Source organism: Rhinolophus hipposideros, assembly GCF_964194185.1.
Source record: "Rhinolophus hipposideros genome assembly, chromosome: 10".
In the NCBI taxonomy this organism is placed as follows: Eukaryota; Metazoa; Chordata; class Mammalia; order Chiroptera; family Rhinolophidae; genus Rhinolophus; species Rhinolophus hipposideros.
The window spans coordinates 6,721,627-6,737,088 of NC_138056.1; the positions used below are offsets into that span (position 1 = coordinate 6,721,627).

General features: G+C 54.5%; 1 protein-coding gene across 1 annotated transcript; it reads left to right on the forward strand.

Moving 5' to 3' along the window:
* Window positions 1-4,000: 4,000 nt before the first annotated feature.
* Window positions 4,001-15,365, forward strand: PYGM (glycogen phosphorylase, muscle associated). Its single transcript, XM_081063594.1, has 21 exons — window positions 4,001-4,329; window positions 5,368-5,469; window positions 5,565-5,643; window positions 5,734-5,837; window positions 6,190-6,321; window positions 8,022-8,133; window positions 8,223-8,305; window positions 8,706-8,849; window positions 9,193-9,285; window positions 9,510-9,656; window positions 9,790-9,953; window positions 10,234-10,348; window positions 10,862-10,963; window positions 11,270-11,417; window positions 11,726-11,784; window positions 11,913-12,054; window positions 12,492-12,699; window positions 14,433-14,567; window positions 14,775-14,841; window positions 14,958-15,103; window positions 15,237-15,365. Exons 1-21 carry the CDS (start codon window positions 4,087-4,089, stop codon window positions 15,259-15,261), a joined length of 2,550 nt encoding a protein of 849 aa, XP_080919720.1. The 5' UTR covers window positions 4,001-4,086; the 3' UTR covers window positions 15,262-15,365.
* The last annotated feature ends 97 nt before the right edge of the window (window positions 15,366-15,462 follow it).

The window sequence follows — 15,462 nt, forward strand, 5'->3', positions numbered from 1 at the left end:
AGAGTTACTATACCTACATTCAGCACTGATCCCAGTCGTCCCTTTTCCCTGGGGAACCTGTGGAGCGTTTGCTAAGAAAACTTCTTACCTGCTCCCTGTGTAGTTTTGCTGGTGGTAACTGAGTGTGTGTGTGTGGTGGTGGGGGGTACCAACTCCCTCTTGTTTACTAGTTAGCAGCTGAGAAGCAAGTTTCCCCCTCCATGGTCACCCCTCAACCCCCTGGTCCCTGTCCATTTTGAAGGCCTTTCCCTGGGGCTCAGAACCCCCACATTTGATGAGCTCCAGTTGTGATTTGTGCCTGGAAGCTGCCACCTGACTAAGGCCCCAGGCTTAGGGAGGCATCAGCACTAAAGGTCAAGCCAACTAATCCTGCCAGTCGGGCACAGAGCAGCTAAAATTAAAACCGCCAAGTGGCTTTTCTTTCTCTGCTTGTAACTTGCGGCCTGTCAGCGCTGCAAGCTTTGGGGAGCGGTGGGGATGAGAGTGCCCCACCTTGTGCTTTGTAAGCACTTTGCCTGAGGCTTAGGCTGTTTGGTTCTTTTGTGTCTGGGGCGGTGGACAGTGGCCATTGTGGCACCAGAACAATCCCTGTCCTTTTCCGCTAGGCAGTGAGGTCCTCGCTGCTGCTTCTCTGCCCTTGGGGAGAGCCATGCTACAGCTGGCGCTTCCTCAGCTGCCTTGCCTGCCTTCAGGGAGGCCAAGGGAAAGCAAGCTTCTGCTTTTCCCCCCCGCACCTCGCCAGTGGGGACACGGGCCTGGGCTGCTTTCCAGCCCTGAGCTGGAGCTAATGTCTTCTGCAGAACTCATGTCTGGGCCTCGTCCAGGGTGCCTGTTCTGTGCTGTAGGCCTGTAGGGGCTAAGGAAGCCTCAGAAAGTTCAACGGGTTCCTTAACTCAGCCCCAAGCCTCTGTTGACTGGAAGGAGAGGGGAAAGAGCTTTCTCTTTGTCCTTAACTGACGGAATAGAGGCAGGGCCCAGGCCTGGCTACCCTCTTTGACCTTGGCTTTACCTCATTGCATCCCCCACAAGCTCTGTGTCCCTGGTGGGCTCATTGGGCGGTTAATTAGCTCTTTGAAGCTATGGAAGAGGCAAAGTGGCGCTATGTGGGTTTTAGAAGTAAAATCAATAAATGACTTAACCACAGCCCTGCTATCTCCTCCGTCTCTCTCCCCTGGGGCCAGCTCCATTCCTGTGCTCACTCCTTTTCTGCTCCCTGCCGTCAGCTTTTGTTAAGGTTTTGGAGAGTAACAAAGTGGCTGACGAAAGCATCAGTCTCGGGCCTTTCTCCAAGCAGCTCGAGGCCCTGAAATGGAGGAGAGACAGCAGGCAGTCGTGGCCCTCAGAAGGGTAGCAAGCACCAGCTTTTGTGGCAGAATGGGAAGAGATGGGGAAATCTTCCCCATCTGCTTGGAGACACCTGGGGTGGAGAGAAGGGTCTCTGCATTGACCCTGTTACGGAGGACCGTGCGCCCCTTGTTCCTGTCTGCTGCTGCTACTGCTGCAGTGTCCCCACCCCTGCAAAGCTCAGTGAAAGGAACGCCAGTGGGAAAGGTCAGTGTTAGGGCTCTGTTACTGAGACCCAGCCAAGTGCTGTGGAGAAACCCAAGATTGGTCCAGGGAAGGAGGCAGGATTTCTGGTGAGAAACCTAGTCAGACAAACGACCTTGAGTTAGTTCAGGCTGGAAACGGGTGTGTTCAGGGTTCTCTAAAATGCACATGCAACACGAAGTGGTGAGGGAGCCCAGAGGGCATGGGGAAATGAGAAGTAGGGCAGTTGGAGCCTTCCAGGTTTCAGCCTGCCAGGCTGGGGCATGCAGAAGACAAAAGCCTGGAAACTGAGTTGGAGAACACTGACACGACAGAGCAGTTCAAGTTCCAAGTACATCTGTTTCCCAGTAGAAACAGGACATGTCCCAGTTCAGCAAGTGCCTTTAGTGTAGAGGAAGAGTGAGCACTAAATTGATAGGAAGATGGTCCTTAGGGCCAACCAGTGGAAAGAAGTGGGCAGGATAAAAAGATGGGAGTCTGTTGGGAGCAGGTCCTTAGTGGCAAAAAGAGTCCTTAGGGAAAAAGAGTCTTAGGGCCCTATCGGCGCAAAGGTTTAGCTCAAGTGTTGCCACAATTGGGGTGTGATGTGACAGCATCCCTAAATGGTAAACCTTGTCAGGGATAACTGCCAAGGAGCCTCCGGAGCTCTGTTGTGAGCAGCCAGCCTTCCACAGAAACTCCAGGCCAGGCGCCTGGGACTAGGGTGGGGTATGGGGTGAAGCTGTGCAGAGGCCCAGCCTGGGGCCACTTGAGGATGGAAGCTGTGAAGAGACCAGAGTGCCGCCAAACGTTTTTGGAAATCTGGAAGACTTAAATTGGAAATGGAGAACAATGAAAAGATCTTCCGTATTCCCACTACATCTGTGTAGGCGCAGTTTGGTCTTTTCTTTCTGTCTTTTGCCTCCACTTGGAAGCCTGGGACCTGCGCAGTGATGCCGGCTGGGACGGGCAGAGCAGGGCCTGGGAATCGGAAGGCCTGGGTAGGACTTGCAGCTTGGCCCCCACTCTGAGCTGTGATTCCCAGGAACACAGCCTGGCCTTTTCAAGCAGGCTCTCAATAGCATCCTGCAGTTGTCCAGGCCTCTGACTGGCTTCCTTGGCCTTCGGACCAGTACAGCCAGTTCTTCCCCTCCGCCGGCCCAGTGCCCTGGGAGGCCCAGGCAGCCTTTGAAATAACACAAGACCCTGGGCTCATTTGCTCAGAGAAGAAAGGAGGGGTTGGCCTCCACAAGATTAGGAGGCAGCAGCTGGAGGGGACGGATGTATATTATTGAGAGTATAAATTTGATGGGAGTCCAAAGCTCAGAAAAGCATAGCAACCAGCCTAAAGTCACACAGTAAATTGGCGCTGGAGCCAGTCCATGAGCAGTGAGTTGGGGGCCACGAAAGCCTCGAAAGGAGGGGCCTAGAGCTGCCAGGCCATAAAGATGAACAGTGTAAAGTTCCTGGGGTGCAGGGGCTCCAATTTTACAGGTGATGTCATAGTGGTGAACCCTGACCCACTAAGTCCCTGTCCAGTGGGTGGCCCCAGGTGGAGGAGTTAGTGGGAGAAGGCCTTCAATCACCTGGCAGCTGCATCACAGGAAGACCTAGTACCATTGGCCAATATGGGTGGGGATGCTTCAGTTTCTGCAGCCCCTGTGGGCCCACAGGACTACAGTTCCCAGGGGCACCTGCCCCAGGCTGTAGGCCCCTAGCCAAAGTTGGCCTGTAATCTGACCATCCCTCTCGAAAGGTCACTTCAGAGCTCCTTGAGGGACAGCAACAGGGGGAGCTCAGAGCAACTCGGCTTTGGTAGGGGGTGGAATGGGGGCACTTGCCCTGCCTCAGGTGACATATCCCATACCACCCTCTGGGACTCAGGGGCCTGGTCCCCCTTTTCTCAGACACCCAGTGTCCTCTGCTAGTTGCACCTCTTCTGCTTGGGGCACACTGACTCTCAACTCCCAGCCCTTCAGCCTACGGGGGGTCCTGTCCCCTTTTGCCACAACATGTGGCTTCCTCACCAGAGTCCAGCTAATGACAGCGCCCCAGTGTAGGGCCACTATGGAAGCTTGACCAGAGGTCACCCATCTTGTGATTCGCAGTCTCTGGGTAAATGTCTAAAGCAACCAAGCTGCTCTGATGAAGGCTGTGCCTCCTGACATCTGCCCCCTTTACACCCCCTCAAGCCAACTCTCCTGCTTCATGTGTCTCTGATTCTGCAGAAGGCAGGGACGGGGACAGAAAACAGAAGACCCCACTGTGTGAGTCCTGGACGAAATGGGTCAGCACAGGGCTGTGAATGAGCCAGGCTGGGTTTGGCCAGGCCCTGTATGGAGCTCGGCCTGTTCTCCCCAGCCCTCTCCCCCTCTCACCCCTAAAATAGCGCTCAGCTGTCAGGCCAAGACCCTCCCACGGAGGGGGGAGGCGGAGCAGGCTGCCCAGAGCCTGGCTTTAAATCACCAGGCGCCTGGGGATCTTCACTCCCTAGCTGGAGGCACTGCTCAGGCCGCGTCCACCCAGCCACCAGTCAGTCCGGCCCGCCCTCCCGCAGCCATGTCTCGGCCCCTGTCAGACCAGGAGAAGAGGAAGCAAATCAGCGTGCGTGGCCTGGCCGGCGTGGAGAATGTCACCGACCTGAAGAAGAACTTCAACCGGCACCTACATTTTACACTCGTCAAGGACCGCAATGTGGCCACCCCGCGAGACTACTACTTTGCACTGGCCCACACCGTTCGTGACCACCTTGTGGGCCGCTGGATCCGCACGCAACAGTACTACTATGAGAAGGACCCCAAGGTGCTACTTGGGACGCCCTGGGCGGGGGGCCCTGCCAGGGAGCGGGGAGTTCTTGACCAAGTGGCGGCCCCTGCCCAGGGTCAGGGTTTTCTGCAGCAAAATAAAGGGTCACTCCAGGTTTCTGAGGTTGGGGGATCCAGGGGTTCTAGGTGCAATGGGTGCAGGGGCAACCCAGGGGGAAGAAACCAGGGAGAGAAGCAGATGGGTGGGGCTCAGGTCAGAAGGGCTGGTTGCAAAGGCCCAGCGCCCACTCAGAGTGGAGGGGCTGCTGGTGGGCAGGAAGACTTGTGGCCTAGGTTAGACTAGAAGTGGAAGAATGCGTCTCTGAACATGTGTGTGGTGTGTCTGGGCAGCGGGTGGTACTCCACTGGGGCAGTGGGATCAAGTGTCTTTTGGGGTCATCAGTAAATGTCAGCAATCTGACACTCCTGGGCAGGGGTGGGGGAGGGGCAGATGGGTGGGGCAGGGAGGGGACCCAGAAAACCAGGAGACCAGGCCCCATCCACATCCTGGATCCTGGCGCCTCTGTCCCCTTCTTGGGGCTGAGGCTTGAGGGCCAAGGGGAGCTGGGCACTACAAAGACAGGAGGTGGCTGACTCTCGCTGTGAGTCGTTGCATGACCTTGAGCAAATGACTTTTTCTCTGAGTTTGGCCTTCCCCTTTCAGGGAGTCCTTGGAGGTACTTATCTATGTCCTGACTCCCTGCTCGGCTGTTGGGAGGCTTGTGTGCGATGGAAAGGGTTCCCACTTCACCCAAACACCTCAATGCATGATTTAGATATGGCTAGCCTCGTTTTCCAGATAAGGAAACAGGCTCAGAGAAGAAAAGTGATTTGTCCAAAGTCAGAGGAAATGCTGGGACCAGAATCTGTTGGTCCCAAAGCCTGGGATGGAGAGAAAGACAATGGAGACAGAGCTGGGATGCTGGATAACTTGGAGTGGGGCAGAAGGTGTGAGAGGTGTAGGCCCAGCTGGGCCCAGCTGAGTGCTGGTTGGCAGCGCTGATGCCCTCCCTCTGGCCATCTGTCTCTCTGGCAGAGGATCTACTACCTGTCTCTGGAGTTCTACATGGGCCGGACGCTGCAAAACACCATGGTGAACCTGGCCTTGGAGAATGCCTGTGACGAGGCTGTCTACCAGGTGTGAGGAAGGTGGGGGTGGGGCAAACCTTAGGGATTGGGGGATTCGCCTGCTGGCCCTTGACCCTGACTGCTGCCATCCTCTGACCCCTCTAGCTGGGCCTGGACATGGAGGAGCTGGAGGAAATAGAGGAAGACGCGGGGCTGGGTAATGGGGGACTGGGCCGGCTGGCAGGTAAGTAGGCAGGGTGGCAGGGAACAGGGTGGGCAGAAGGGGATTCTTTTGTGCTGGGTCCCTGACACCCACCTCCTTGCCCACCCCTAGCCTGCTTTCTGGACTCCATGGCAACACTGGGCCTGGCTGCCTATGGCTACGGGATCCGCTATGAGTTTGGAATTTTTAACCAGAAGATCTGCGGGGGCTGGCAGGTGAGCAGCCTTGGGCCCTGATTTTGTGGGGACCTTCATTTGCTCATCCATCTCTGGACAGACCCAGCTCCAGCCTCGATGAAAAGCATCCTTGCCCCTTCCCGCTGGCGCCCAAACCAGCTGGTCACTCCTGGAGCAGGTGGTTCACACCTGTGGAACGTCTTGAACTACCATACACATACCATGTCCCACGGGATACCCCACCAGACCGGGGGCCCACCCCAGAGCCTTTAATTTACACCCTGCAGAGGACACACCAGGGGCACTGCTCCTGCCCTCCCTGCCACCCATGCTGGTGTGAGTCTGGGTCTAATGCTCCCTTCCTTTCTTCCCTGACCTGCCTTGGGATCAGATGGAGGAGGCTGATGACTGGCTTCGCTATGGCAACGCCTGGGAGAAGGCCCGACCCGAGTTCACGTTGCCTGTGCACTTCTACGGCCGAGTGGAGCACACCAGCGAGGGGGCCAAGTGGGTGGATACACAGGTGAAGACAAAGCCAGGGAATGCCAGGAGGACCCAGCCAGGGGGGAGGGGAGGAGGGGGCATCTAGAGGAAACAGGGAGATACAGGGAAAGAGCCTGGAGGCTACTGGACCCAATGCTATTTTACAATTGAGGACGCCAAGGCTCAGAGAGGTTAAGTGACTTACTTGAGGTCACACAGAGGGAGCCAGGAGACAGGATCAGAAGGGAGCCAGGCCAAGTGCAGAGACTGGGAGGAGGAAAGAGGCTGCCCTGCTCCACCAGTTTCCCCTCCCCTGACCTGGCTCCTCTTCACCCCACAAGACTCATCAAAGAATAATCATAGTGACTTGACTTTCCCATACATCTGAACTGGAGGCTTGACAGGAAGCAAAGCAACAGGCCAGAAAGGGGAGAGGGGAGAAAATCAAAGCCTTGAGAGGAGGATTGACTTGTTCAAGGTCGCATAGCAAGTTTGACTAAGCCCTAAAGCCAATCTAGGTGTCCGAATCCCAGCTCAATCAGTGCTCTTCCTGTGGCTGCAGGTTGTCAGCCTCCAGATGGCTGCACAGAAACCTCTAGGCTTTCAGAATTGGGCATTTGTTCTGCTGTCATCCACACTAAGGTCCAACAGAGACTCTGGCTGCCCGCCTAGCTGTTGGCTCTTGGGCCAGACCCTCCCCTCTCCGAGCTGCAGCTTCCACTTGGCTCCAACTGGGGCTACTTAGTGTTGGGGAGGGAGGAGTGGATATGCCCCCGGCCCAGTGGTAGCAAGAAGTTGTTGGCAGCAATCATTGATGTTTGCTAATTGTGGGAGGTGGGGCCAGCAGTAGTCACTGCTAATTAGCCCTGTGGTCAACCAGGCATAAGCCCCTTGGAAGGACTTGACCTCTGTAACCCCTCTACCTAGGCCCTGGGATCCCTCAGCCCTTTTATGAGTCCAGAGTGTTCTCAAGGTTGTGCTCAGGCCAGGTGGGCCCCTCACCCCATCACTGCAGAGTAGGCACCAACAGGGGCACTGGGCTTGTCATTGACTCCTCCTGACAGCCCAGCAAGGGAGGGCACGGGCTGGAGGTATGGGAGACACTGGAGGTGTCCTCTTTTTTTTTTTTGTAGTTATAGTCGACATTCAGTATTATTTTATATTAGTTTGAGGTGTACAGCATAGTGGTTAGACGTTTATATAATTTATGCAGTGATCCCCCCATTAGTCTAGTACCCACTTGGCACGATACATTATTTGTTGCAACATTATTGACTATATTCCCTATGCTGTACGTTATATCCACGTGACTATTTTGAAATTACCAATTTGTATTTCTCAATCCCTTCACCTTTTTCACTGAGCCCCCCAGCCCCTTCCTATCTAGTAACCATTAGTTTGTTCTCTGTATCTATGATTCTGTTTCTATTTTGTTTGTTCTTTAGATTCCACATACAAGTGAGATCATATGGTATTTGTCTTTCTCTGCCTGACGTATTTCACTTAGCATAATACCCTCTAAGTCCATCCATGTAGTCACAATGGGAGTGTCCCCTCTGCATGGATGAGGTCCAAGAGAGGCTGCGGGGTTTGCTTGTGGTCGCTCAGAACTGGGAGTAGACCCTGGGGTTGGGAGTTGGTGGAGTGCAGGAACAAAGCCTGGAGTTCCAGCTCTCGGGGCCCCACCACTCAGGCACCGCAGATGCCCAGCTCCTTACACCATACCCGCCGCCCCTGCAGGTGGTTCTGGCCCTGCCTTACGACACTCCCGTGCCTGGTTACCGCAACAACTTCGTCAACACCATGCGCCTGTGGTCTGCCAAGGCCCCCAACGACTTCAACCTCAAGGACTGTGAGTTCAGCCGCCTGTACTTAGCAGCCCCTCCCACTCCAAGCCATGCTCAGGCCAAGCGTGACCCTGTCCCCACTTTTGTCCCTCAGTCAATGTTGGTGGCTACATCCAGGCTGTGCTAGACCGCAACCTGGCGGAGAACATCTCTCGTGTCCTGTACCCCAACGACAATGTATGTCACCCCCCGGGGCTTGGGGCAGGAAGCCTGTGTGCATGGGAGAAGGCAGGAGAGGGGAGGGACATTCTCTGGTGCCCTAGTCACACCCAGGGCATATTGCTATCCTCTGTGTGTCCTGTTAGTCCCCCTTGTTAAGTAGGAGGATGCCTGAGTCCTGGGGCAGCAGGTTAGGGTGGGAACTTTGGAGAAGCTGTTTCCTGGTGATGCCCACAACACTCCTGGTCTGTGTATGCCCGTCTCCTGACACTATCCCAATCACTACTTCTTGGTGTGAGATGGGGGCAGTTGAGGATTCGAGGGGCTTGGGGTGGCTGGAATCTTTCCTGGCCACACCCACAGTCATGTTAGACCACGCCCACCACCTTGACTCCGCCCTACCTTACATTGTCCCCAGTTCTTTGAGGGGAAGGAGCTTCGGCTGAAGCAAGAGTACTTCGTAGTGGCTGCTACTCTCCAGGACATCATCCGCCGCTTCAAGTCCTCCAAGTTTGGCTGCCGGGACCCTGTGCGCACCAGCTTCGATGCTTTCCCAGATAAGGTACCAGGCCTCAGGGAGGCTGCCCTCTCTGCCGGCTGTGATGTGTGCCACACTTTCCCTTCCATCCTCAGCCTGCCCGCACATTTCATAGATGGGGAGGTGGAGGCTGACAGCGGGCTGTGTGTGTAAGGGTGACCTGCTCCGGATCCTCAATCAACAGCTACAAAACCTGGGCTTCCCTCTTCCGATTGCCCCACAGCTGCCCCCATAAGAGCCTCCATCGCTAGCTCAGCCCTACAACCATGCCAGGCCCTGGGAGGGGACTCTGAAGGAGCAAAGGACAGTAACCACAGTCTTGGTTTGGAGCCCAGACTGATTCTCGGACTGCCTCCCCCCACAACAGGTGGCCATCCAGCTCAATGACACGCACCCCTCCTTGGCCATCCCCGAGCTGATGAGGATTCTGGTTGACCTGGAGCGGCTGGATTGGGACAAGGTGGGCTCCAGGACCCCTCTACCCCGCCTGACTCACTCCGCCTCAGGGTTCCCTTCCCAGTCTGGGGAGTGGAAAGATGTGAGTGGACGCCCCGCTTAGCAGACCGAGGAGGCCCAGAGCGCGCGCGTCTCCTAGGACTTGGCACCGCAAAGGCAGGGCCCGGCTCCTGGCTGCTCAGTGTGTGCGGAGAGCTATAGGGGTCCTGACCCCTTTCCCTCCGCCAGGCGTGGGACGTGACGGTGAAGACCTGTGCCTACACCAACCACACGGTGCTGCCGGAGGCCCTGGAGCGCTGGCCCGTGCACCTCTTGGAGACGCTGCTGCCGCGGCACCTCCAGATCATATATGAGATCAACCAGCGCTTCCTTAACGTGAGCGGAGGAGGCGTGGGCAGCATGGGGCCTTAGACGCTAGTGCGGAGGGCTCTGGGCAGAGCTCTGCGGGTATGGGGCTGGGACCCGGGTCCCTGCGTCCTTGTCCTAGCTCTGGGCTCTCCCGGCACAGCGGGTGGCAGCCGCGTTCCCAGGGGACATAGACCGGCTGCGGCGCATGTCCCTTGTGGAGGAGGGCGCTGTGAAGCGCATCAACATGGCCCACCTATGCATCGCCGGGTCGCACGCTGTCAATGGCGTAGCTCGCATCCACTCTGAGATCCTCAAGAAGACCATGTGAGACCCCGCCCCTCCCGCTGGCCCCGCCCACTCCAAACCTCTGTCGCGTCTAGGCCCGTCCCCTCACTGCCTGCACCGCTGACCACTTCCTCAGGTGGCATCACTTTAACAAGCACCCGAGCCCTGATGTCCAGTCCAGTCCCCAGATGACACCCGTTATACCAGCATCATCCCTCATCCCCAGGCCCCTTTCATCAAGAAACCAAGATAGGGACCCCCAGAAAGAGATCTTCATCCTACAGGGGTGAGTGGTGACCCCCAAAACTCTATCCTGCAGCTTCAAGGACTTCTACGAGCTGGAGCCTCATAAGTTCCAGAATAAGACCAACGGCATTACACCTCGCCGCTGGCTGGTTATGTGTAACCCTGGGCTGGCAGAGGTTATTGCTGAGGTAAGAGGTCACTATCTGGCCAACAGAGGTCAACACGGGTCACTGCAGGGATCCGCTGGGCATGGTTTGTGTAGCTGGTTCACTGTACGGTGCCCAGTGAGGGCTGAAATCCTCGCTATACTTTGTTCCCCAAGCCTTGCATGCAGGAGGAAGGGAACCATTTTTCTATTTGCCTGAGGATGTCCTATGAGCTAATTGAGGCTCTGCCTAGGAAGGGCAACCTGGTGGAGTTCACAGTCTAATGGAGGATGTCATCAATAGGTCACATCTAAAGTGAGACTGGCAGGGGACAGAGATTGGGAGCAGGGTGCGAGGTCATTGCCTGTATGAGGAAAAGGCCAGTAAGAAGGTCTCCCAGGGTCAGCTCAAGGTCAGGAGGGGAGGAAGATGGACATTTACAGAGCTGGAGAAGGAGGAGCTGTCTGCAGTGAATGGGATTTGACCGACTTGCAAAGGGACTCCTCTGTGAGGGAGGAAAGAGAGGGGCATGGGCCTGAGAGCTTCTTCCCACAGCGCATCGGGGAAGACTACATCTCAGACCTGGACCAGCTGCGCAAATTGCTCTCCTATGTAGATGACGAAACCTTTATTCGGGATGTGGCCAAAGTGAAGCAGGTGAGGAGCACCCTAACCTGGGACCCCTGTGCCAGGCCTGGCGTCCGGGTCAGCAATGGCCGATAGAGCTCATCTCTCCTGCAACTTCAGTCCACTGGTAGAAGTTGTGTGGAGTCCATGGTGGGAAAGCATCAGACCTCACTGGAAGGGTGCTGACATTGATTAGCAATGTCTGCCCTGATGCAGGAGTGGATGAATATGGCATGTGAGCCCTCTATACTCTACCTTCCTGGGAAAGAAATGAGACTGTAGGATTTCCTGAGGCTGAGGCCTATTGGTGAGCTCGCCCCTCTCCCCTGCCTTCAGGAAAACAAGTTGAAGTTCTCTGCGTATCTAGAGAAGGAATACAAACTGCGTATCAATCCCAACTCACTCTTCGACGTCCAGGTGAAGCGAATTCATGAGTACAAACGCCAGCTCCTCAACTGCCTCCATATCATCACCCTGTACAACCGTGAGTGGCAGGGACTCCCCTCTGTCTCCTGGTCCTTCCCACCGTGCACCTTGCAGCATATTGCATGCCTCCTGGTCAACACCTCCTTTGTCCTCAGGACAACTCTTGGGACATGGAGTTATCCCCATTTCACAGATAGGCAAACTGAGGCTCAGAGAGGGGGCACGGACAGATCTGAGGTCACGTAGCAAGTGATTATGCAAGTCAGACCTATTGTCTCGCCTCCTGGGCTCTGGCTGGATGGTACTGTCAGGAGCTACTGCCCGGAGAGAAAACCCAGCTCACTTCATCCTTCTCTTTCTTCACAGGCATCAAGAAGGAACCCAATAAGTTTGTCGTGCCTCGGACTGTGATGATTGGGGGGAAGGTGAGAGGCTGGGCCACAGACCGTTGCTCTGGTCCTTTGATATCTGGGTTGAGGTCAGCCTTGGCTGGGTTGCAGGATGGGAGTAGGGGGCTGGGCCATGGAGCTGACTGCAGACGATGCCCCCATAGGCTGCCCCTGGGTACCACATGGCCAAGATGATCATCAAACTCATCACGGCCATTGGGGATGTAGTCAACCATGACCCTGTGGTGGGAGACCGACTCCGCGTGATCTTCCTGGAGAACTACCGAGTCTCGCTGGCTGAGAAAGGTGGGGTGCTGCCAGTGGGGACAGTAGAGAGGCTCTGATTAGTTCAGTGCCCGAAAGAGGTGTTAGTCACCTCTTCCTGGGCTACTTGCACTTTAAAGAAGAATCTAGAGAGAACGATGCTTAAGCTGCCAGGATGTCCCTGGAATGGTGGAGTTTCTGGCCAATGGGTGAAATTACAGGGGAGATGGGCCTTGTTGGTGTCCGTCAAATCACACAGTGGAGCAGTGTGGGGGGAATCTACGTTAGACCCCAGCTGTTCAAGAATCAGCAAGAGGTGGGGGTGGGGTGAGGCAGAGACTCATTTGGTGAAGACTGGAGGGTTGGGGTGGAGGGGACTCTGAATCTAGCTATGCCTTGGGCCAGCCTAACTCCTGAGTCCCCAGCTTGGGTGGGACTCTTCCCAGCGCTAAACTTGTCCCCCTGCTGCCACCCCATAGTGATCCCGGCCGCTGACCTCTCTGAGCAGATCTCCACTGCGGGCACTGAGGCCTCAGGCACTGGCAACATGAAGTTTATGCTCAATGGAGCTCTGACTATTGGCACTATGGATGGGGCCAACGTGGAGATGGCAGAAGAGGCAGGAGAGGAGAACTTCTTTATCTTCGGCATGCGGGTGGACGACGTGGACAGGCTTGACCAGAGAGGGTATGGGGGTGAAGAGCTCCAAAGTTCAGTCTGTGGGCAGGACTGACCAAGGTATGGTCGCTGGAGGGTAGGGCTTGAAGCAAGAGGCGTGCCTAGGAAGGCTGGTCCAGGCGATACAAGGCCATAGTTATGCCATGGGGATTCTGGAAAACTCTTGAGGAATAGGTTAATAAAATGGGGAAAGAAAGAAGTAAAACAGAACTGAGGGAAGCAGAAGAGAATATTATATCAATATTATATTATTATGTCAAGAGATAATATTATTTCTGGAATTGGAAGTAAAATTAAATTCTTAGCTCCCTGGTAGCCATGGCAAAAATTCTGGCATTAGGAGGAGACATTTTTCTGGTGCTCTATTATTCTTAAACATTTATTTTAAATGATTTCTCTTATCATAAAAGCAATAATGCTCATTAATTGGAAAAATACAAAACCATAGAGAATAAAATAACTGTCATCCATAATTTCATTATCGAGACTGAAAGGGACAATTCTCTTTTTCTACATTTGTTTACATGTGTATATGTACATGTGGGTAGTTTTTAGAAGTTGGGAGTAATATGTGTACAATTTTGAATCCTGATATCTTATTTAACATTGGAGAGGTATTTTTCATGTCATTAATCTTCAAAAATATTTCAAATGTTTGTATAGTGTTCTACCCTATGGACATCCTATAACTTATTTAACCAGCTCCATATGGTTAGACATTGAGGTTGATTTCTCCTATTAGCATAAATATTACTGTAATGATCAACTTTTACATCTCTGTCCATATCTCTTGTTATTTCCTTAAGATAATTGTCAGAAGGGACTATTTCTGAGACAAAAAGTATGAGTTCTTAAGGCTCTTGCTCCATATTGCCAAATTGCTTTCCAAGAAGTTGGTACTAGTTTACACCCCTACCAACAGTTGATGAGAACTGGCATTAATTATTGAAAGACTTCTCCCGTGAGGCTTGACTAGAAAGTTCAGACTTGGTCTTTTGGACAGGAGGGAGATGTGAAATGTTTTGAGCAAGGTCTAACATGTTCAGCACTAGGCTCTAGAAGAACAATTTTGGCTGTAGGATGGAGACTGGACTAGAGGGGACAAAGTACAGGTGGGGGACCAGTGTGGGGGGTGACACCATTATGCTGCAGCAGGCCAGTGCCGGGGATAGGGAATAAGGACATTGTTGAGGACTTAGCCTTGGTTTCTGGTTGGAAGAGGGGAGGGAAGGAAAGAGATGAGACTGGCCTTGGGGGCAGTTTTGAACCCGGGTGGCTGAGGGATGGATTGTGCTGCCTTAGAAAGTGGAATACTGGAGGAAAGCTTGTGCCAAGCACTGCTACAAGCCCAGTCTGAGTTTAAGGACATTCCTGAGGATACACCAGTTGGCTCCTCCTGGAGCCTGAAGGTGAGGCCAGGATTGAACTTGGGATAGTGGAGGAGAAAGCCACTCACGGAGGAAACACACTAGTTAGGAGACAGTGGCCTGTGGGAGGGCGAGCACTTGGTTTGGGCCTTGGCTTTAACACTTCTTATCTGCCCTCTCCACGCCTCAGTTTCCTCATCCATATAATGGGGATAAAAAGCCTAGCAGAGAAGGCTCCTCCAGGGAAGGAACTCCTATGGCAGCTGTGGGGAGGGCTGACGCAGGCTGCCCCTGTGGCTTAGGACTTCCAGGACTTTTTCTGGAGGAGGAGCCAGGACTCCCTTTCCGGGCGCTGACCACAGCTCTTCCCTGCAGGTACAATGCCCAGGAGTACTATGACCGAATTCCTGAGCTTCGGCAGATCATCGAGCAGCTGAGCAGTGGCTTCTTTTCCCCTAAACAGCCTGACCTATTCAAGGACATTGTCCACATGCTCATGCACCATGACCGGTGAGCTGGCTGCCCAGAGATGGTGCAGGTGGCGCTGCTGGGCTGAGCAGTACTTAGCACAGTGGGGCGGCTGGACAGGGGTCCTGGGCAGTTGGGACTGGCTCCCTTGGAAGCAGCATCACTCTCCAGGCCTCCAGAAGTCCACTGGGAAAGGATAGGCTTGGCCCTTCCCCTGATGGAGCTTCCTGCCTTTCCATTCCCCTTCAGGTTTAAAGTCTTTGCAGATTATGAAGACTATATTAAATGCCAGGAGAAAGTCAGTGCCCTGTACAAGGTAAAGGGTCCTGGGCTGGCGGGGGCTGGCAGGGCTTTGGTGGCCCTAGCTGGGATGAGGCAGAAGGTGGGGATCCCACTGGCAGAGTGACCCCAGAGCTCCCTTTTGGTCTGTAGAACCCGAGAGAGTGGACGCGGATGGTGATCCGGAACATAGCCACTTCCGGCAAGTTCTCCAGCGACCGCACCATTGCCCAGTATGCCCGGGAGATCTGGGGCGTAGAGCCCTCCCGCCAGCGTCTGCCAGCCCCTGATGAGATGATGTGAGCCTCCAGACGAGACCGCAAAACAGCCCAAGGCTGTTTGCAATCCCTTAGCCCCGGTTCCTCATCCAGAGAGTGGGATACTGGAGTTAGATCTTTAAGCCTCTTCCTGAAACCCTCATTTCCCTCCCAGTCTGAGGTCCCAGTGTCCAGAGTGACTGAGGACACCTCGCATCCTGTCCTCGGGCTTCCTGTCCCCACCTATTTATGGGTCTGATCAACTGCGCCCCTCGCCAATAAATTGATTCTCCTTGGTAGCACCCTTAACGCCTCTTTCTGTTGGGAAATATTTTTAGCTCTGGGCCAGCACAACAGCAGCTGCCTTAGCCCCACCCGCAGCAGGTGCGTCCCCTCGGTAG